This window comes from Topomyia yanbarensis, chromosome 2 (assembly GCF_030247195.1).
Source record: "Topomyia yanbarensis strain Yona2022 chromosome 2, ASM3024719v1, whole genome shotgun sequence".
NCBI lineage: Eukaryota > Metazoa > Arthropoda > Insecta > Diptera > Culicidae > Topomyia > Topomyia yanbarensis.
In genome coordinates this window covers 365,785,996-365,808,880 of record NC_080671.1, presented here as the reverse complement: position 1 = coordinate 365,808,880, position 22,885 = coordinate 365,785,996, and the positions used below count along the sequence as shown (strand labels likewise).

General features: G+C 37.9%; 1 protein-coding gene across 5 annotated transcripts in view; it reads left to right on the top strand.

The window, feature by feature from the left end:
• LOC131684445 (putative epidermal cell surface receptor) overlaps positions 1–22,885 on the top strand; it is a 153,281-nt gene that overhangs the window by 80,932 nt on the left and 49,464 nt on the right. For all 5 annotated transcript variants that reach the window (XM_058967314.1, XM_058967315.1, XM_058967317.1 and 2 more), the window contains exon 3: positions 5,957–6,756. In XM_058967314.1, coding sequence (XP_058823297.1) covers positions 5,957–6,756 — 800 coding nt within the window. The remainder of the gene's footprint in view (positions 1–5,956; positions 6,757–22,885) is intronic.

Genomic DNA, 22,885 nt, shown 5'->3' with positions numbered 1-22,885 from the left:
CTCTTCTTCCCCAAACCGGGTACTCGTTCGATGCGTGTTGGTCACATCTCGTCGCTGTTGTGCTATCTTATGACAAGCGCCATTTTGCACATTTCGAGAAAAACGATTTTTAAAGTTTGAGATTGAATATCTTGAATCTTATAAATGGAATAAACAATTCAAAGAAGACAATTGATGCTTTTATCTATTCTGTATTAATATCTCAAATATTTCGAAGATCGGTTGACTATGTTGTGAGTTTTTACTATGAATGTAAACAAAAGTCGCACTCACACGTGTCATAGTTGTGTATTGATGACAAAATTTGTATGGCGTGTCATAACCGCGCATGGAAAATTTTCCATAGAAAAAAATCATCAATTATTAACTTTTATTCATATCTTTGGCCTTATTTGGTCTATAAACAAACGGTGAGATGCATTTTGAGGAAAATGAGTCTAGAAAAAATAGTTATTTTTGGTTACAGTGTTGCCAAATATGCTATATTTCCAGTTTAAAACTAAAATTGCATTTTTCTCGCAATTCGAGCATTTTTGTTTTGAAAATGATTATGCCATTGTGTTTCTCAGATAGTTTTACATATAAAAACATCTTATATATCAAGATAATTTGAGCCAATCGCCAGACACATTCATTTGAAGCAAAAAAATGCAAATTTCTCAGCACGTTTCTCGCTATATCTCAGTAACTAAGCTGAATGTCAAAATTCTGTAACCGCCACTTTGTAGAGATTTTTTAGACGAGTAGTGTGGCATATCTAACTCAATTTACCCCAAAATGGCGTTTGTCATAAGATAGCACAACAGCGACGATCTGTAACGGGATAAACCGCAACAGAATCCGTTCGTTAGCGAGGTAGAATAGGACTGACCTGTAGAACGTCTAGCCCCACAGTGCCAGCCGCTGTCGAGACTACTACACGATTACTTTCAGAACTGCCGACAGCGACCGGCACTGGGGAAATACTTTGTGTAGTTCTCGTTTTTTGCTGCATCGAAAATAGAGTTGAGTCATTTCGGTACGAGTTTCTCGTGTTTGGATTCATACTGGTAACAAACTAAGTGTTACAAACTAAGTGTTATTTTATCATAAATCGAGAAAAAAAGAATTTGTGATTTATAAACGCGAATTTGTGTTAAGATTTATCAAAATCTAAATATAAAAAATGGCAATTCCGATGTGGTGAACTAAAATATGATTTTTACAATTTCGACCAAAAATTTTTCGTTTTTCGCCGTTTTCTGTGAATATGTAATAGCTTACGATTAGTCTGTGATGTCTCTACAGATCAAGCCGTGAAATACGCTTTCGAGACCTGTACACATGTACAGGGCAATGCGAAGCATTCTGTGAAAGTGCATAATGCCATGAAAATGTGTTTACCTGAGGCGCGCATCTCGAGCCGAGAGCGTCCCCGGTGGCGGCCAGGAGGCCACTTCGAACATTAGCCAGTAGAAACTTTTTTGATGCGCGGATCGAAACCAATGTAGTAGACACCTTTCAAAAAATGCAAAGACGAAAATCAATTTTTCGAAAAAGTTTAATGAGAACTTTCCCTTAAAGCTTTAAAGAAATAATAAAAGTTTACAGAAGTCTGAGTCTAAGTTAATCAGATTATCTAAAATCGAACTTGATGACCAGGACTAAGAGCTTGTCGGATTAAATCTTAGCATTTAGACTTCGATAATGATCAGGGTCTGGAATTGATGAAAGAGTTGTGTTGACTTTCAATTCCCATTCAATCTAGGATGTTCTCGGATTGGATATCCCTAGATTGCCTTAGGTTGGTGTTATGCACTCTTCAATAAAGGGATCTGAAGTGGATGATAAAACTCGATTGGGCTCTGAATTGCCACCAGATACGCAACTTTCTACCGTTCCAGGTGATAGTACCGATAGTTTGATCAGACGGCAGAAGTCTTACAGTGTATTAATGGAGGACATTGGGTTCAATTCTCGATTTCTTCAAGTATCTTCCCGGGATGGAAATTTTCTTGACGGACCCTGGTTGTTTGCAGAATATTCAAAATTCATCTGGTATCGTTCTGTTAAAGTCCGTTTTTATGTTTACTGGTGTTATTATGTGTCTAAATAATAATAATAATAAATAAAAATCTTAAAAATACACACAAAGAATAGCAAAGCCAGCAATACATACAAAAGAATAATGAAAATTAAACGACATGTAAATCAATACGAATGTAACTATGCAAAACTTTAATCAAAAATTTGATTGAAAATTAAGTAGAATTCGATGCACTCAATGAGAGCATCAGAAAGCATGTGATTTTACACTTTTGTTCCTGAAATATTACATGTCATTTATTTTACAGCAATATGGGATTAAAAATACATTCAAGAGCATTGGTTTGCCGTTCGAAACTGTAATTTCCAATCAACGTGTAAAATTACGATAAATATCGCTGAAAAAAGCATGACACGTTGTGTGTATTTGTGCTGGAATTTAATTTTACATTTATATTCATGCTCCAAATATGTGCATGAAAATAAATTTAAAATTACAAAATATTTTTTTCTGTGTAGATGGAAACATTACAAATAGACGAATTTTGCGCTAAATCGTATTTGCATACTTTGTTTTTATTTTTCTTATAGCTTTCAAATGGTTATATCACCTTGATGTCAAAAAGAAAGTTACAGGAAATATTATGTGCCTTTTGAAAAACTTATTATTGTTGATGGAGAAAAGTGAATAACTTCTGAAAAGGTCGTAATAAAACAAAATAATTGTGTTGCTAAAACCAAATTTGAAATATCTCGCGAACTACCACATTTCAGAAAATTTTTGTTATGAGCATTTTGATTTAAAATAGCGTTTAGAATCATATTCAAAAAGCAAATTATATTTTCGACTGCAAATAGTAAAAATTATAAAAATATGTCAAAAGTTGTTGTTAGGAAAACTTATTTATTGAAAGCTTCTTCATGACCCAATTACACTGACAAAGTTTCTTTTACGTCTTTAAAACGATAGACATTTGATTTTTGACATTTTATGATAGGGTAACGCGAATAACTTTTAAAAAGGGCATAATCACACGAATTAACTTTTTTGTTGGAACAAAATTCCAAATATCTCGAAAACTATCGCATTTTGGAGGATTTTTGTTAAATGCATTTTGATTTAGAACGATATTTAGAAAATTACAGTTTTGTATGTTAATTAGTATGAAATTTTAAAACATGTATAAAGTTATTGTTAGAAAAACTTTTTTACTGATAAGTTCTCCATCATACAATCACATTCAAAATGTTTCTTTTCTCTTTAAATTTTCGTTGACAAAATATAAAAAATTAGAAAAAATCGGTTTTTTGCAATTTAAATTTTTAACACAAATTTTTGTTTTTGTGAAAAATGACACAACATTTTTTTCAGTGAATATTTTTTTCGTACATAAATATGTATTCCCTGAAACTCATTCTCAGAAAGTTTTGCTGTATAAAATACAGTAATCGAACAAAAAAATTTTGAAATTGATGCACGTAGAAATGTTCACGCCCTGTTGAAAAATTGCTCTAGTATCGAAATATTTCAATTGTCAGAGAAAATTATGGAGATTCAAAAACCGAACACAACTTCAAAGTTCCGTTCGAATCGAAGATGGTCATATTTTGTGGTCGCCCGGTTTCTGATGGAATCCTTCAATCGCCTCGATAATAATCCATCAAGGAGACCCAGAGAGCTTATGGACCTTTTTTATGCGTGGAATTTTTTTTCATACTCCGCACCTGCTCAAACAACGATGTGAATTGATTTTTGCTGTTGGCCGTGTTTGCAAACATTATTCCACGGCTTAACGGCGGGGTTGTTGGACACGGCTCGCAGTGGAGGTAATTGTGTGTCGATTTATCGGTCGACTTCGTCATCGCGCTAATTATTTAAAAAAAATGTAAAAGTAGAAGCATATTAGTGTTGATAAATTATTGTACTCATTTGAAAGTTTACATTCTAGTTTGTTATGAAGATATACCAAATTCGTTACTGATACTTTTTGCATGTATCAGGCAACTAGCGGTTGGGAAATTAGATTCAAAGATGATTATGACTTTCATTGGTTTAGTTTTCGATACAAATGCACTGAAAAAAAAATCCGTATGGACAAGGAAAAGTTTTTTCTAAATTACCTTTTTTCTTTGAAAGTGAATTTTTGACGGGAATTAGGAAATATAATTGCCTATCTTGGAACAAAATTTCATCCAAATAAAAGATGGGTTTTTTTTAGAAAAACGACTTTAAATTTTCAAAATCATTTTTTTTAGTGTAGGAGTCGATGAAGATTTGTTTCAATATTCTTATTCAAAAATTTGACTAATTTTGTGAAAATCACTCCCACAATATTTTTTATAGGATTTGTCATTTTTAGACTATAGCCATTTGAAAAAAAAATTGTGAAAAAAGTTTGACCCTTATCAAAAGACTGTCTGGATCACTTTTCATGTACAGAAAGTTTCATTACAATCTGAGAGGGTGCTGCCAACATTTGTTCGAGTTGGCGCGAAATTCATCTATACGGAGCTATACTGCAACTTAGGGCAATAACACCATGGTCGCTAAGGATGGTTCAAATCCCAGCCAGTGCAGCGTAAAATCATATTTGGGGGTTTTAGTTTCTACTAAAACCCTTGTTCATTTTTGGTCGGTTTCCCCGTTAGCAGCAGGCTTAACGTCAAACTCAAAAACAAAGAAAACATTAGTAAATAAGTTAAAGATCAATGTGAGGGCCAGTAGTTCGCAATAGCTGACATAATATTTTTCTATGCCTTTCGTATTTTTTTCTAACAGGTACTTTTAATACCGATCGTACAATGAACAACAATTTCTTACTGGCGCTTTTCATTACACGAAATCACAAAATAAAGATTTTTTACAAACTAATCGTTTTGAAATTTTTGTTTTTGTCGGGACGATGTGGGAGTTTCTGTTTCCGATTTTCTCAATAAAATGCTGTTCGATGTAATGAAATTCCTTTTACCCGAAGTACTTAATAAATCCTCAAGGTATCTATTACAAAGTCGTAATTTTTGTCATTTGAAAGGATTTTCCAAGCATCGAATAGGGAAAGAAGAAATATGTACTTGGTTAAAGTGTGTAGGATTTATGCAAACACTGCAGAAATTATTTTTCTGAACCGTCCGAGTGTTTCAGTCCCCATGTTGCACGTTCAATACCAAAGCAGCGAATGGTACAAAACGGACACGCGGGATATACATTTAACCTCCCAGTATTCTATTGGGTCTCTTAGGCGCAAGGCGTTTTTTTCTACATCGCTTTCAAAAGATTTTCGGAAAATCAGTTTTTACTTCATTTTTAGAAATCTTGCATATTTCAAAATTTAACACAAAATTGCTTCACATCTTTTCGACTGATTAGTGAAAGTGGTGCGAATTTCGATTAGTACAATGAAACTACTAAAACCCGTGATTCCGGAACCAGAAGTCGCAATTGAATGAAATTCAATAACAGCTTATGGGATCGTTGTGCCTTTCATTTGAGACTAAGTATGATCAAATCGGTTCGGACATCTCCAAGTAACCGATGTGCATTTGTTGGCCACATACATAAACACGCACACACGCGCGCGCACACACACAGACATTAGCCGAACTCGACGAAGTGAGTCGAATGGTATCAGAGAGCCTCCGGACATCGGTTAAAATATCAATTTTCAGAGTTGTTCCATAGCCTTTCTATAGGAGAAAGGAAAAAATCTGATGCAAACTTGCGACTTTAGAAAAAAAATAATTTCAGAACAATCTAGCCTCGATCGATTGCTACCAAAATTCTATTTTTTTGCGTAAATTCCAAATAGCATTTGCTGAGTTCCATACGTTCCGAACATCTAAATTCTCATCGAACATTGCTCGATGTGCACGTAACCGACAGTTTTACTTATTCGTAAGCTCTAACGGAATGTTTTTATTTTCTACCTTCCAGACATTTCAACAAGCACAGCTGAAGCGAGCACAACACCCACCGAGGTGATCGATGAATCAAGCTCTTCCTCGATGGTAACGCAATTAGCGGTTCTTCCTTTGAACCAACCCACCAGTAACCAAAATGAAACGTCAACCAAAGATCCTGCAGTGTCTGACAGCAACAGTTCCCCATCGACGTTCGAATCAACATCCCCCCTGACCTCGTCCGATTCCATCTCGAATGAGGTGAGCACCGAGTCAGATGTTGCCAAATCGAGTGCCAACGAGTCATCTTCGAGCGTGACCTCGATCGAGGAACACTCAACAGAGAAACCGGTTTTGCTCCATGTCAAGACCGCCGAAGAAGCTACCAACGATGACGATCCGGCAAATCCACCCTCCATATTGGACCACTTTGTTCCGATGGGAGAAAGCTCGTCAGAGGAACTGCTGAAAATGAGCGACATAAGATCATCGGACGAAATGATCCTCCCCAGGGGACGCGCGATCAGCTTTGGCTCCGATGGGCCCATTAATTTCGTCACTGCGCCAGACCTAGCCACAACAGTGGCTACCAAAAGTTCTACGACTGAGACGCCCGGTACCACGATGGGTCACGAGAAGAAATCGCATTCGGAACTGGGTGACCTCTCCGACATCAGCATGGATGAGGAAGAGGACGTTGAAGAAAGCAACGAGGGAGGTGAGATAGAAGGCGCGCATAATGCGACCATGAATCACATGCCACAGCACTCAGCCGGACGGGATCTGGTGGCGATGGTCGTCGGTGAGTGCATCTACAATGGCGTCGAGTACAAGGTAATTATCTTTTAAATTGTTTTTAAATGCCCCTCATACCTGGCGCATAGCTGTATGCACCCACATCTAGGTGGGCTAGATGTAGGCTAGTAGAGTACAGCACTGTATGTCTTCAATTTCACGCTACTGCTGCTGCTACTACCATTGCAGCTGATGGTTGGTCGTTTGAGGGGAACGTTATTAATAGCCACTTTAAAGTGATACAGGTTGCTCTCATTTGATTACCTGCGAGACGACAACAATCGTGTGATTAGTGGTTTAGATGGCGACTTTACTATGGGGTTGATGATCAGAGAATCAATCAAATACACATACATACAGCCCAAGTTTCAAGGTGAAGTGAGATTCTTAAGCATATTAAGTGGAATTCTGGTTTCAGATATTTGCAGATCATGTTCGCAGAATCGAAACAAATACTAAATTGATTAGCTAAAACTATTTGTTTTGATAGATGGTAGCATTGTAAAATACGAAAACGTTAAAGAGGCCAATAAAAATCGTCGAATTGTATAAATACGCATTACAGCGTAATTCAAATAAATGTTAGTCCTAGTTTGGCGGTTCAGAGGGTTCTACACTGTTCTCATAAACCAGTCGTCGTATGTTCGAATTCTAACTAGGAAGGATTCTTAGTGTCAGGAGGATGGCAACACTAGCTACGTAATGTCCTGTACAATAAGAATCGGCTGCGAAGTCTGTCGAGAAAAAAGGTCAAGTCCTCCGCTACGGAATGTAGTACCAGGGCTTTGCTAAGCTTCGAAATTGTTCATTGAAATTTCTTCGTTGATGTCTCAGCATTTCGTGATTAGATGTTTTTGATTGTCGAAATAAAACAATTTTAAAATGAACAAACGATATTTCATACTTCGTCAACGAAATTTTTGATTAAATTATTTGATTTGTTTATTTTAACTAAAACTATGTTTGTTTAAGGAGGCACTCTATTTTTATGCCATCAAAAATGGTCATTTTTGGAAAAAAATTGAACAAGAAAACAAAGCGATAGCAAAGTGGTAATTTGTGTTTATTAAGAGTCTGAGCTTTACTTTGTGATTTTGAATATATTATTTTTCACGCCACAGCCCAGACCAAATATCTGAAACACATTAAACATTTTTCTTTTATAGGTAAGGATTGTGTTGTGTGCTTAAAACTTGCAAATGTTATTGAACATTGAAGTTTATTAACGATTTCATGTAGCAATAAAGAGGTCGGATTTTCATCCTTTTCTTTTTTGTTATTAGTGACTGAAAAACTGTTTGAACAATTAATTTTTACCAATATCAGAATTTTAAGCACAAGCGTTGAGTTATATATGTTAAGCTTTATACGTGTAGTGTTTTGGTTGTTATCGTGATTACGACAACGATTGAAAAAAGTGGTTTCGAGAAAACGCGCTCTAAAGATTGTTCCAGTTACTGCACAAAAGACGCGTCGCAACCACTTGGCGTGGCTCCGCGCACGCCGTTTCTTGTACGAATACTCCAAAAATATTCTCAGTGCGACTTTCAAACTTCAGTATTATATTTTCGGAAATTATACTATATCAATTAAAGGAAGAAATCGATTTTTTGTATAGTTGTAAATAATGTGCTCCCCTTGAACAAAATATGTTAACCCTTTCATGCCCAACTTTTTACTAGTGCATGTAAGGTTTCAAAACTACTTTTCCTTGAAAACGGTGGCCTCAAGAAAGACGAAAAGCCTTTTTTCATTAAGACAGGTGCTTCCCTCGCAGTGCTAGAAGCTGCCCAATTTTTACCTTCCAATGCTCAATAAATTTCTCCTAGAATATTTGCAATAGTCCAATTGCGTGGAAAACGTAACTAAAGACAGTCTAAATTGATAAGTTTTATCAGTTTTCAATAATATTACAACATAACGAAGATATATGAAAAATTCATTGTCCACTGCTCCATAGGAGTCCAATCAGACTAATTGCAATAACTTCAGTTCTAGAGCCGATCCTTATAACTGTTGATACTCAAATGAAAGGCAATAGTCACATTTGTTAGTCTTACTTATCTTTGTGAGCATATCTTGCCTCAATCAGAAGTTATAGCTGCTTAAAAAAGTTGTTACTCACAAACAACATGGGCATGAAGGGGTTAAAACAAACACCTAGAAAAAATAAATCATGATCAAGATATTCGAGGTTGTGAAATAATTCAAAAAATCAAGGAAGTCCTGATAGCTTCTCGTGAATTATTTCACGATATCCGGAATATTCATCTTCATAAAATATGCAATTTTGTGCATGATCTAAATATGTTTACCTGAAATTCACAAAACTCGGAATATCATTCATGTCTTCGTGAACAGGTTCATGATTCCTTGCATATTCAGTACTCCTCATGATTCGTGCCAGTGATGTAGTTAAACAAAATCAAAATCCACTGACGTTTTCCTTGGAAACGCAAGCGCGCAATCTCCAGCTGATACCGTAAATTTGTTTGCTGATTTCTTTCGCGGAGTGTTTAGAAGCGACTATACAGTCCATTCGGAAGAGTATTTGGAAACATTACCATCGTACAACATAAATCTCCCCCGTCCCACTGTAAGTCGAGCTGACGTCTTGAAGGCTCTGACTGCTGTTGATTCGTCGAAAGCGCCTGGCCCCAATCATCTCTCGCCCCAATTTATAAAAAGCTGCGCCCACGTGCTGTCTCTTCCAGTGTGCATCATTTTCAATCGCTATCTCGCTGAAGGCATTTTTCCTATCGCCTGGAAAGAAGCTGCTAGCGTTCCCATCCATAAGACTGGAAATATTCACAACGTCGAAAATTACAGAGGTATCTCATTATTAAACTGCCTCTCCAAAGTTCTCGTAAAGCTGGTCTACAACGTCACGTATGCATCTGCATCCCACATTATCTCGGAGTATCAACACGGGTTTGTCATGAAACGAACAACAATTTCTAACCTGATAGCTTACACTTCTAAGTTGTTTCCCACCGTCGAGAAGTGTCATCAGGTGGACGCAATTTACTTCGATTTCTCAAAAGCTTTCGACAAAGTACCGCACAACATCGCAATTCTGAAATTAAAGCGTTTGGGATTTCCTACCTGGCTGACTAACTGGTTGCAGTCGTATCTTTTCGATCGCTCGCCATTCGTGAGTATAAAAAACACGCGCTCAAGCACATTCAGAACGCCCACAGGTGTCCCGCAAGGCAGTCATCTGGGCCCGCTTATTTTTATTTTGTTTATTAACAATATCTGTAGTCGGATCAAGTCTGGGAAACTGCTATACGCGGACGATCTAAAATTCTTCCGAACTATCGCTTCTGCACTTGACGCCGTAGTGCTTCAAGAAGATATCTGTACTATTCAAGAATGGTGTACGCTTAACGGAATGGAAGTCAACGTTAATAAATGCAAAGTAATCAGCTTCGGAGGCTTGCTTACTCCAGAACGTTATGAATACAGCCTAAATGGAAGAACAATTGAAAGTGTCGACTCGATCCGTGACTCTTCGAAAGGAAGTTGAGCTTTTCCGACCATATCACCGCGACAACTGCTAAGGCATTCGGAATGCCTGGCTTCTTAAAGCGGAACACGGCGGACTTCGATGATTTCTACGCACTAAAAGCACTTTACTGTGCCCTGATCAGAAGTGTTCTGGAGTATGCTTGCTTACTCCAGAACGTTATGAATACAGCCTAAATGGAAGAACAATTGAAAGCGTCGACTCGATCCGTGACTCTTCGAAAGGAAGTTGAGCTTTTCCGACCATATCACCGCGACAACTGCTAAGGCATTCGGAATGCCTGGCTTCTTAAAGCGGAACACGGCGGACTTCGATGATTTCTACGCACTAAAAGCACTTTACTGTGCCCTGATCAGAAGTGTTCTGGAGTATGCTGTGCAAGTGTGGGCACCATACCATGCCGTTCAAATTGACCGACTAGAACGTATACAAAGATGTTTTGTACGATTCGCCCTCAGGAAACTTCCATGGAATGATCCAGTTGTGTTGCCTCCTTATGCCGAAAGATGTATGCTACTCGGTCTGCAGACTCTGGCGACTCGACATATCTTCCTGCAAAGAGTTTTTGTTTTCGATATTACCTGACTTGCTGTCAGGTAATATCGGCAATCCCGATCTTCTCTCGGGCGTTAATTTGTATGCGCCTCCTCGTGTTCTTCGTAACCCCACTCTGTTGTGGATCCCTAGACACCGTACTTCATATGGACAAAATAATCCACTGGAAAGATGTTGCCGCAGATTTAACGAAGCTTCTTCAGTGTATGATTTTAACGTTTCCAAGCATAGATATAAGTTATTAATAAGAAGTATATAGTTTTAAAATGTGTCTGTACGGTGTATACCGAAGATTAGAAATAAATATAAAATAAATTATCATTCGTAAACTGACAACATTCATGCTCGTGAAGTAGTTTACAAAACCATACAGTATCATTCATGGATTCGTAAACTAAATCTTGATTGATAGTATGTTGTTCACGATTTATCTTATGTACTTGTGAAATATCCAGGATATCGCTAATCATTTTTCCTTTCATGCATCTCAGCATATCGTCTTGAAAGTTTCATGTGCGAAGAGGATTAAGGATTTCGCAAAATTTCGGATATTATTCATGTATTATGTTTTGTTCCGTGAAGTGTTTCATGAAATATAACATGATTGCGTCCAGCTGCTAGCGACCAGTCATAGGTACGAGCAGTTGATATAAGAAAACTAGTCGGATCTTGAACTTCGTTATTCATTTGATAAGGTTAAGTGCGTTGTCGGAAATTAACATACAAATAGCGCTGAGCGTCAAACATCCTCTATAGAGCAACAAATCGTATTCCTCAAGAAGTTCATAAAACCATGAGATATCGCCGATCAGTCACGCTTTCATCTAGTTCATATTGTCACGTTATTCCGTGCAAAAAACAGGGGTAAACCCATGCACAAAACATCCCTCAAATTATGAACCATAAAAAAACTAAACATATTCAGGAACAAACAGAGTAGCTCTACCAAACATTTTAGCGTAACGCCATATATTTGTTGGCGTGAACTAGTCTCAAATGAAAGGAAAGGTTATTTGGATTTGTCAGTCTAGATCACTAATGACACCCAAAAGTCGCTTTGACATTGGCCGTCTACGACGGTTCGTCGACTTTTTATTTTTGATGTCTTTAAAATGTATAAAACGTCGAAATTTGACGAAATCTCGAACAAAAATTGACAAAGATTAACTTTTTTTGGATTTTGGAACATTTCTATCTTTCTCATATGGAAAGGTTATGCAATCACTCTGAAAATCGTCAGCCAAATCCCGGCTATTTTTTTTCATAGGGTTTATGCATTTTACAGGGGCGTAGCTAGGGGTGCAGAGGAGGACCCTCCCCTTTTTAACCCCCCCGTCCCAATCAAACTCCCTTTAGATCATACCACATTGTAGCCCCTTCCCCCCTTAGATCACCACGTCATCCATCTCTCATTACACCCCTCTCAGACCACCACCCCATCATCCCTCATACCCTCCCCCACACTCAACCCCATCATCTTTATACCACCACTATACCACGAGGCACACCAAATTAAGCTGGCGAATGGTTCATTCGTGGGTTTTTCACCCTCCACACATCACACACCCACCCCGCAAGACAAAATTTGTTAGCAGGAAGAGAACATTGAACTAATGCTGATTAGGGTAATTAAGTATGATAGTTATTTGTTTCATGTTTGTCAGTCGACACATAGCTCATTAGGTTCGTGGGTGGCGAGCGTGTGTAGGTGCAAAGTGTATTAAGAATGTAATTTCCACAATTGTATGGATTATAATCGGCCATGGAGTCATAGTTTGAAGAAATCAGAAAGGCACAATTGCACCACTAGGTGGACCAAAACAGGTTTTTCTATTTTGGATTGATTGCATTTGTCATAAATGTCATGAAAATCGATCAAGTCGTTCTCTTGCAATCCGCGATGCCAACAGGAACAACATATCGACTTTGCGTGTTAATATCTTCCAAATGAACAAATTTATTTTAACAAAAAATTCATACCTATAATAAAGTCTTCAAATTCAAGGAAAAAAGTTTAAGCCTTTAACATGGAAGAATTTTTTTGACAGTTTATACGATACTCCCCCCTTAAACGTTGTGGTTCTGCCATGTGATATCTTCAGCCAACTTTGTGACCAGAATTTTCTGATGAACATGTTCACAGAATAATCAGCTTATTAATAATATTTTGATGTATTATCTTATTAAAAAAGCAAACCTTTGATACTACTATCCGGTTGCAGAATTTAGATTATCTGTTTCAACAAATTACGCAGCCAGTTATTAACGTTGAACTATTGTAAAGCTAATGACATGATCCTACTGTCTCTAAAAGTTCTTCTAATGATCGTATTGATTTGGTCAAATTATGTCTGGTGCTAAGTAACAAATCAATGAGAGCCGTTTTAATCTATCTGCTATCAGTCAAATTACACTTTTATTATATCGTGTATTGCTCAGTAAATATTTTGTGATGTTTCAAATAAAATTCATGAAGTAACATGAATCATATATTTTCACAACTAGAATGCGAATGTGAGATGATCTGCCCTCGAAAGTCAAACAAGAAGGTATTGATTGGTTCAACATTCGCACGACCCGAACCCCGTTGATAATTCCAGGCAACAAGTTCCTCCCAGTGTCGTTTGTTACAGATTCCATACTTCGACATGAATCTTTTAATATAATCCGTGCTAGTACGAGGTGCCAAAGATCATTGTCCATACACACGGGGATTTTGGTTTTAACGTTTTCATATTCGACGTTTTGTTGCATGTTGTTCTTCGCTACGAAACTTTCTGCCTTTGCCAAGAAATTAAACTTATTAATACTAAATTACTCGTATGATGTAGTATGTGTGACATCTCTGTAAGTACAAGGGACCATTCGTAAATTACATAACGTACTAGCGGCGGCGAACACGATAACTCTTGATAAAATTGTCTGACACAGGAAATTCAATAAGATTTGTAAATGTTAGGCCTGTAGTTACTCGATGAATCAAAAAACAAAATAGAAAATTTCCGAGTTTCGGAAACTGGCTTCATGAAAACCGAAAAATCTCATATGTTACTCTAAAATTCGCTTTTAAATTTTAATTTTTTTTCAGTTTTCTGTGGTTTATCGACAGATTACACATATTGTGAATTCTCATAAAAAATCAAGTCAATTCGTTGATTAGTTTTTGAGTTATCGCGTTCGCCAATTTCAAAAACGCGGTTTCGAGAAAAATGCTACTAAAGGGTTTCCCACATCAAATTACATCACGGAAAAATTGCTGTAGAAAATAACCCATTAGGCATTTTCTTCTGAAAATTTGGGTAGAAGTAGTTTAAAGTGTATTCTTTTCACTGTATTTTTATCATTGTCAGTTTTTTTTTTTCTAAAATTGTGGCCACCGAGATTGCGGGAGGCTATTCTAGAGGTTCAATATTAACGACTAAGCGGATAAAAAAGAAGTCGATCACTAGCGATGAGGTGTTCATTTTTGGAAAGTTTTATTACTTAGTCTTCTATAAAACTTCTTCTACTCTGCCGTTATAAGCTTAATTGTCCCATGTTCTATGGGATTCCCTATATACATGGGACAATTATGCGTAGAACGGCAGTACTCTTTATTATGTAATTCGTTCATTTGACTTGGTTCAATGCTTTAAACAATAGGAGTCATGGGTCTTTTACATATTCCCAATACGTAAACGACAAAAATATTAAAACGAGTTTTGGTGGTTGTCCAGTAGATCTCGCGCAATCGCTTAGTCATTACACGTGGATGCCTGTTTACGAGGTGAGAAATTTTTTTTCTCACCAACTACGTCTTGGGGTCGATCATTTCTATCTCGCTATTGCACACTTCCGTATCATCATCGTGGTTGCCGCCTTTTATGTTCGCGAATATCTGATTTCTTTTTTCCTTCTTGCCCTTACGAGTGTGCATTTCTTCAACGATGGTACTGGCTGTAGATTTTGAGATACTTGGCGCAGCTTTTGCGTTGTCAATATTACCTCAGGGGGTGGGTAAATCGATTGCCTTGAACGCAGCTCACCTGGGTTCGAATCCCAATCCCGCACATAGGGTTAGAGATTTTTCTTAACAGAGTTTTGTAACCCGAAGAGGCGAATGACCTTAAAGTTACAACCTCTATAATCGAAATAAAAAAGTATTACCTCTCCAGCCTCCACAAATTTTGTAATTGTTTGCGATCAGCGATTTCTGAGCAGTGAGGACAGTAATGTGCCATTTATTCACAGAACTGGTACGAAGTAGTGTGTCCTTGATAGGGTAGACGAGCCTTTATTCAACTCATTAGTCATGAGGTCATACTGTTTCGTTGATAACTCGACTTAGGGCGACGAAATTGCGCTTAAATAGGTATCATCATCTTTACTTCGTTCGTAAGAAGCAGTACAGTTAAAAAATTTACCTGGAAAATGTAAAATGCTCGCGTTTGAGCGAAGCGAAAAGTCGAGTACAACGTACCATTATTCATCGAATCATTAGAGCTAATACGTTAAATAGAGATAGCAGATACTGCTCTAACTAATGTGTTCAAATAGGTGGGATGAATAGAGGAACTAAGATGAATTAGGGAGCAGTAACCCTATGTCCAATAGTTTTCTATGTAACGGTTATATAATATTATGGTAGTATTATGTTTAATAATACAGGGCCACATAGGAGGAAATGGTTCGACCCACCATCACTCTCACCACAAAAACACTACTTGAAATACCGGGAAGTAGTTCCTGCATGTATCATTCGCAGTGACGGGTCCAGGTGGTCCGGACCCCTCCCGAAAATTTTCAACTTGTTGAGAAATTTTAAATTAGTTTGAACTTTATATTAGATTCAAACTCAAAATCTTCTCAAACCAAATTTGACCACCAATACCGATTTTCATTGAATGAGGTTTTTACGTATTACGTGTGGTACAATGTTCATTTTAAAATCGGAATCTCGATCCCCTCCCGAAATTTTTTTCTTGATCCGCCCCTGGTCATTTGAAAAGGATTCCATTTCTCCCAAATGTGACATCAATCTGCAAGTAAGCGGTGTTCGATCTTGTAGTCGAACATTGGTTTTCTTATAGTCCATTTATTTTAGTATTGTCACACACAACCATATGTTTTAAGTTATTTAAAATGAATGGTTTTTCCTGGGCCAATTTGTTAAACGCTATAAGTGTTGAATGCCTGACATGGTGGAACTCGATGAAGGTGACTTCCGTAAGTTTACCCTCCATTTTCGCCTTCAGAAAATGCTCCCCATAACGAATACGCGGTCTTATGCGAGTCATTAATAATCACCGTATTTGGCAGGAGAACCACTTCTTGATTCTTCGACTCACTCTTCTCGACAGATTACTGCGGCAAGAATTTTAGTAACAGTTTCTTTTAATCTTCAGACAAGGCACATCGAATAAAATTTTTGTCGTTCGCTTTGCGCTCTCTCGGGCAGAAGCATAAAGCGCCCTGAGTTTCGTGAATATTGTCTTTGGTGGTTGAAAATAGAAATCTTCTTCAACTTCTCAATAATTTGTTCAAACTAATCAAACTACAAATTTGGTAAAAGTTGCCGCAGATCAAATTTTGGTAAATTTGTATTTGTAAAAAAGTGGGGAGGGCTTTGGCTCGCTAAACTCGACTATGGCCACGTGCACGGTGTGAAATTTGCGTCGAATAAGTATGGCATGACTATTAAACGAGAGGCTGAGAGTAAGAGTGGATTAAAATTTTGTTCAGAGCAAAAGTGGGTTAAAATATTCTGTTAGATCAGAAATGGTATAGTCATCACACCTCAGGCAAAAGTGGATCAAATATTAATTCGCGCAAAAATGGTTCGACAAAATTTTCAGGGCAAGACTGGTATAGAATATTAACCCATTTTTGCGCTAAGAAAAGAATCAGAATTTTCTTATTCGGACTTGTGGGAAATGAAATTTTATTAAATTTTTCGATGCCTTAGAAATCGTGTAATATAGGATCCGTATAGGTCAATAGGCATCGGAAATTGACGATTGCCGCCATTTTGAAATCCAAGATGGCGACTTCCGGTGCCAACAAAGTAGTGAGAACCACCATTAATATGGGTGTCATTTGAAAGGGGATGGTGAGCAGACATCGAAAATTGACCTTCACCGCCATTTTGAAATCCAAGATGGCGACTTCCGGTTACCACAAAATAGTGAGAACCACCATCAATATGGGTGTCATTTGAAAGAGGATGATCAGCAGACACCGAAAATTGACCATTTCCGCCATTTTGAAATCCAAGATGGCGACTTCCGGTTACCACAAAATAGTGAGAACCACCATCAATATGGGTGTCATTTGAAAGGGGATGGTGAGCAGACACCAAAAATTGACCACCACCGCCATTTTGAAATCCAAGATGGCGACTTCCGGTTACCACAAAATAGTGAGAACCACCATCAATATGGGTGTCATTTGAAAGGGGATGGTGAGCAGACACCGAAAATTGACCATTTCCGCCATTTTGAAATTCAAGATGGCGACTTTCGGTTACCACAAAATAGTGAGAACCACCATCAATATGGGTGTCATTTGAAAGGGGATGGTGAGCAGACACCGAAAATTGACCACCACCGCCATTTTGAAATCCAAGATGGCGACTTCCGGTTACCACAAAATAGTGAGAACCACCATCAATATGGGTGTCATTTGAAAGGAAATGGTGAGCAGACATCTAAAATTGACTTTCACCGCCATTTTGAAATCCAAGATGGCGACTTCCGGTTACCACAAAATAGTGAGAGCCACCATCAATATGGGTGTCATTTGAAAGGGAATGGTGAGCAGACATCGAAAATTGACTTTCACCGCCATTTTGAAATCCAAGATGGCGACTTCCGGTGCCCACAAAGTAGTGAGAACCACCATCAATATGGGTGTCATTTGAAAGGGGATGGTGAGCAGACATCGAAAATTGACCTTCACCGCCATTTTGAAATCCAAGATGGCGACTTCCGATTACCACAAAATAGTGAGAACCACCATCAATAAGGGTGTCATTTGAAAGGGGATGATCAGCAGACACCGAAAATTGACCATTTCCGCCATTTTGAAATTCAAGATGGTGACTTTCGGTTACCACAAAATAGTGAGAACCACCATCAATATGGGTGTCGTTTGAAAGGGGATGGTGAGCAGACACCGAAAATTGACCACCACCGCCATTTTGAAATCTAAGATGGCGACTTCCGGTTACCACAAAATAGTGAGAACCACCATCAATATGGGTGTCATTTGAAAGGGGATGGTGAGCAGACACCGAAAATTGACCACCACCGCCATTTTGAAATCTAAGATGGCGACTTCCGGTTACCACAAAATAGTGAGAACCACCATTAATATGGGTGTCATTTGAAAGAGGATGATCAGCAGACACCGAAAATTGACTATTACCGCCATTTTGAATTCCAAGATGGCGACTTCCGGTTACCACAAAATAGTGAGAACTACCATCAATATGGGTGTCATTTGAAAGGGAATGGTGAGCAGACATCTAAAATTGACTTTCACCGCCATTTTGAAATCCAAGATGGCGACTTCCGGTTACCACAAAATAGTGAGAGCCACCATCAATATGGGTGTCATTTGAAAGGGTATGGTGAGCAGACATCGAAAATTGACTTTCACCGCCATTTTGAAATCCAAGATGGCGACTTCCGGTTACCACAAAATAGTGAGAACCACCATCAATATGGGTGTCATTTGAAAGAGGATGGTGAGCAGACATCGAAAATTGACCTTCACCGCCATTTTGAAATCCAAGATGGCGACTTTCGGTTACCATAAAATAGTGAGAACCACCATCAATATGGGTGTCATTTGAAAGAGGATGATCAGCAGACACCGAAAATTGACCATTACCGCCATTTTGAATTCCAAGATGGCGACTTCCGGTTACCACAAAATAGTGAGAACCACCATCAGTATGGGTGTCATTTCATTCACCTTTAAAATTTGAAGATCCAAGGAATATTAATAAACCCAAAAATGGATTGAAGTGAACCAAAAGCAATTTTATTGAAAATTAGCATTTTTTCGCTTTTTTCCTCATATAACCTATTTTAAAACCACTAAAATTAATACGGAATGGCATATATAATATTTTTTGTTGATGCGAGTAACTATCACAAAATTTTAATTTCGCGCGGGTCGATCATTCTTATCCAGGGGGTGGCATCCGTATGTTGATGTACAGATGTTGACAGTATCCAACATATAGTGGGCCCAGTCGCTTCTAGGCTCATACCTCCCATGCTCTTGCGCTTCTAGGGTCATACCTCCCATGCTCTTGCATTGGGTTGTTTTATCTTTAGTGTCTTCATGCCTCATCCACGAAGTATGAAGTGTGTGGTGCTGCATCCATGATGACTCCACCACCCTTGACGTGAGAGTGTCTTGGAATGCTCGAGTCGAATAAATGGTAGTTAAACTGAATCGGATAGCGTTTCCGAGTGAACGTAACGATTGAGCATTTACTCGGATGTAAAACCATTCTGTTTAGGTCACACCACGTACTAAAGCTCTCCAGTTCACTCTGAAGAAACTCTGAATCGGTTTTATCCCGTATTTGTCGAAAAAATTTCATATCATGGGCGAAAGCAGGGCGGGGTCCTTGTAATTTAATATTGATGTCATTAAAGTAGAGGAGGAAAATTAATGGACCGAGATGGCTACCTATTGAGATGCCGGATGTAGTGAAGAATGGTGCAGATAGGCAGTCCTTAATGCTGATTTGGAATTGCCTTCCATCGAGGAACCAACGCAGAAGTTGTCCATGAATACCGAGTTTGCCCAGCTTCGCTATTGCGACATCATGGTTGATTTTGTCGAAGGCCGAACCGATCCATGTGAATAGCATCGGTTCGCAATCCGTCAGTAAATCCATCGAGTACATATGTTGTAAACGAGAGCAGGTTGGTCGTTGTCGATCATTTAGGCATAAAACCATGTTGTTGCAATGTAATGTTTACAGTGAAAGAAAATCGGATCTAAAACGGCTACTACTGAACACCCCCTTTCAAACGTTACCCATGTTTATGATGGTTCTCACTATATTCTGGTAACCGGAAGTGACCATATTGGATTTCAAAATAGCCTAATTGTCGATTTCCGATGTCTACTGACCACCCCTTTCAAATGACACCCATATTGATGGTGGTTCTCACTATTTTGTGGTAACCGGAAATCGCCATCTTGGATTTCAAAATGACGTAATAATCAATTTTTTACGTTTTAACGACATTCAATTAGCTAGAGATTACTGGGTAGGGAAAGTTATGAAACTTAGAGCCATAGTACTCAAGTGAGAGCAAGGATGTGAAGTAAACAGATCGGAAAACTAGAAGTGGCAGGGTCATTAGAACAGGCTTAATATCGTGCGGGCTTAATTTTTGCCTTCTGATAATGAGGGTCGAGCTTAGGCAGAATAACTACGAATCACCCGAGTTCACTATCATGTGTCCTTGATAAAGGTAGACGTATCTATCTTTACCGTGACAACCGGCTGTCACGGCCGGTTGTCACGGTAAAGATAGATACGTCTACCTTTATCAAGGACACATGATAGTGAACTCGGGTGATTCGTAGTTATTCTGCCTAAGCTCGACCCTCATTATCAGAAGGCAAAAATTAAGCCCGCACGATATTAAGCCTGTTCTAATGACCCTGCCACTTCTAGTTTTCCGATCTGTTTACTTCACATCCTTGCTCTCACTTGAGTACTATGGCTCTAAGTTTCATAACTTTCCCTACCCAGTAATCTCTAGCTAATTGAATGTCGTTAAAACGTAAAAAAGAAAATGTGACTAACATAGTCGAAATAAAAAAGGAAAAAAAAGTAATAATCAATTTCCGATATTTACTGACACTCGCTTTCAAATTATACCCATATTGATGATGGTTCTCTCTACTTTGTGGTTACCGGAAGTCGCCATCTTGGATTTCAAAATGGCGTAACAATCGATTTCCGATGTCTACTGATCCTTTTTAAATGACACCTAGACCTGTGCGCCGCCGCGCCACGCCGCCGCCGCCGGTAATTTTTAACGTACGCCGACGCCGAACGGTAGACCGGCGGCGCGCCGCCGATGCATTTTTCCCGCGCCGAAAATTCGCGAACTCTAAAATTGTTGACTCATAATTTTATCCACAAATCTAGGAACATTGTCTATGGACCGAATATACGACGTTAACTGATTCATGATTTATCACATCTTGATCATTATTTGGTATTAGTGGTCGTCAATTGGATTACAAAATTAAAATAATCTTGATATTTTCTCGAAAACCATTACACGACACTCGTTATATAATTCAAAGATCCATTCTTGCTTCATCAACTGGTTATGATTGTGAGCATATAAGTTTCAATTAACCATTCGTGTGCGTGAAATGGTCCACAAATTAAAAAAAACTTCCACTTTCAAGATATATGTGCCTGAAATTTACGATTATGTACCTAATTCTAATCTTTGCACGTAATCAACTGGATTCACTGGAACGCAGTGTATTATTCATTGATTTTTTAACCGATTCTTAATTCCTAATATGCTACACACGATTCACCAGTCGAGCTCGTGAAACTGTTCATGATGTAATTCATGAAGTAATTAATTTTCCACATAATCTTATTATACTTACGTAAACAATTACAAGGAACTCAGACTATTATTCACTCAGGCAAAAAATACAGCGAATTTCATAGGAATATCGTATAATTTTTAGCCACAAGTAGCACGTATGTAAATCATAAGATTATCTTATGAAACAGCATTTATTTGGTCAAGTCGGTTTGCTATGATTTCATGTTCCATAAGGCATCTTTGAATTATCATAAGACAATATTATACATTTCTCTTATGTTTATGAGAAACATAAGATGCTCGTATGAAACTCGAACGACTGGCATATGCAATAACTTATAAAATGTTAAGGTAATTATACAAGTCGTATGCTTTTCATATTAATCTTATGAAAACATAATTTTATTACTTTTCTTGTCATCATAAGATGAATCTTATGAAATTCGCTATGCATTTTGCCTTAGTGTTCATGGATTATTCGCTCTGCTTTTTGGTTTTAAAAATTTCTATGTGAGCTATTCTGTACAACTGCTAGCAACCAGTCTCATAGGCACGAGCATTAGATACAAAGACATTACCAGGACCTGTAACCCTGTTATTCCTTTGTTAAAATTCAGAGAAATGTTCGGAATTAAATGAAACTGCGCTGAGCAAAATGCATTACCTAGCCACAATTCATGTCCGTGAAATAATTTAGAAAACTATAAGACGCATGACTCTGTGTAAAAAATCCAACGGTAAGCTCAAGACTAAAATATCACGATAACACGACGAGAATTTACGAAAATCGTTGCACGTCGTTAAATTCTTGACTGTTTTAGTCAATAAAGTTAATACAAATCAATGTTTCATCGAGTTATGAATTAGAATCATAAAAATATTAAACATATTCAGACACAACCACCTACTAAACATTTGAGTATAATGTTATCTTTTTTTTTGCGTGAACTAGTTTTATGAAAACACAAAAATTATTTTCAATACGAGGTTTATTTATAATTGATTGAATCGTGACCTATTTTATTTTTTTTTTCTCGAAGAATAGTTGAGAAAAGTGATCTTGACTTTTCGCGACGATGGTGCACAGATGTGGCGATGCAGAGGGTGAGATTTCTAGTCTCATAAATTATTCATCGTGTGATCTAGCCCCACTTAAGAAAGATTTTCAGTGTCAGTTGCACCAGCCCGGTATCACAGACAAATAAGACGTAACACGAGATGAATTTTCATCACTCGTAGAAAAAACGGTCGATTTCAATTACAAATCGGTGGCGTTGGTGAAGAGATTTTGACACATAGCTAAATGCATTACTTAATTTCCGCGCCCACCCGAAAACGTTACGGTCTTTTTAATCTCATGCAAACCAAAACAAACAATATGGGCCGGAAATGTAAAATTCATTCTTGTCGAAGTGCCAAAGGTGGGAGTTGTTCACAACCATTTCTTAAGTTACAACACAATGCCGATCGCACAGTGGTACGACTCAGAACA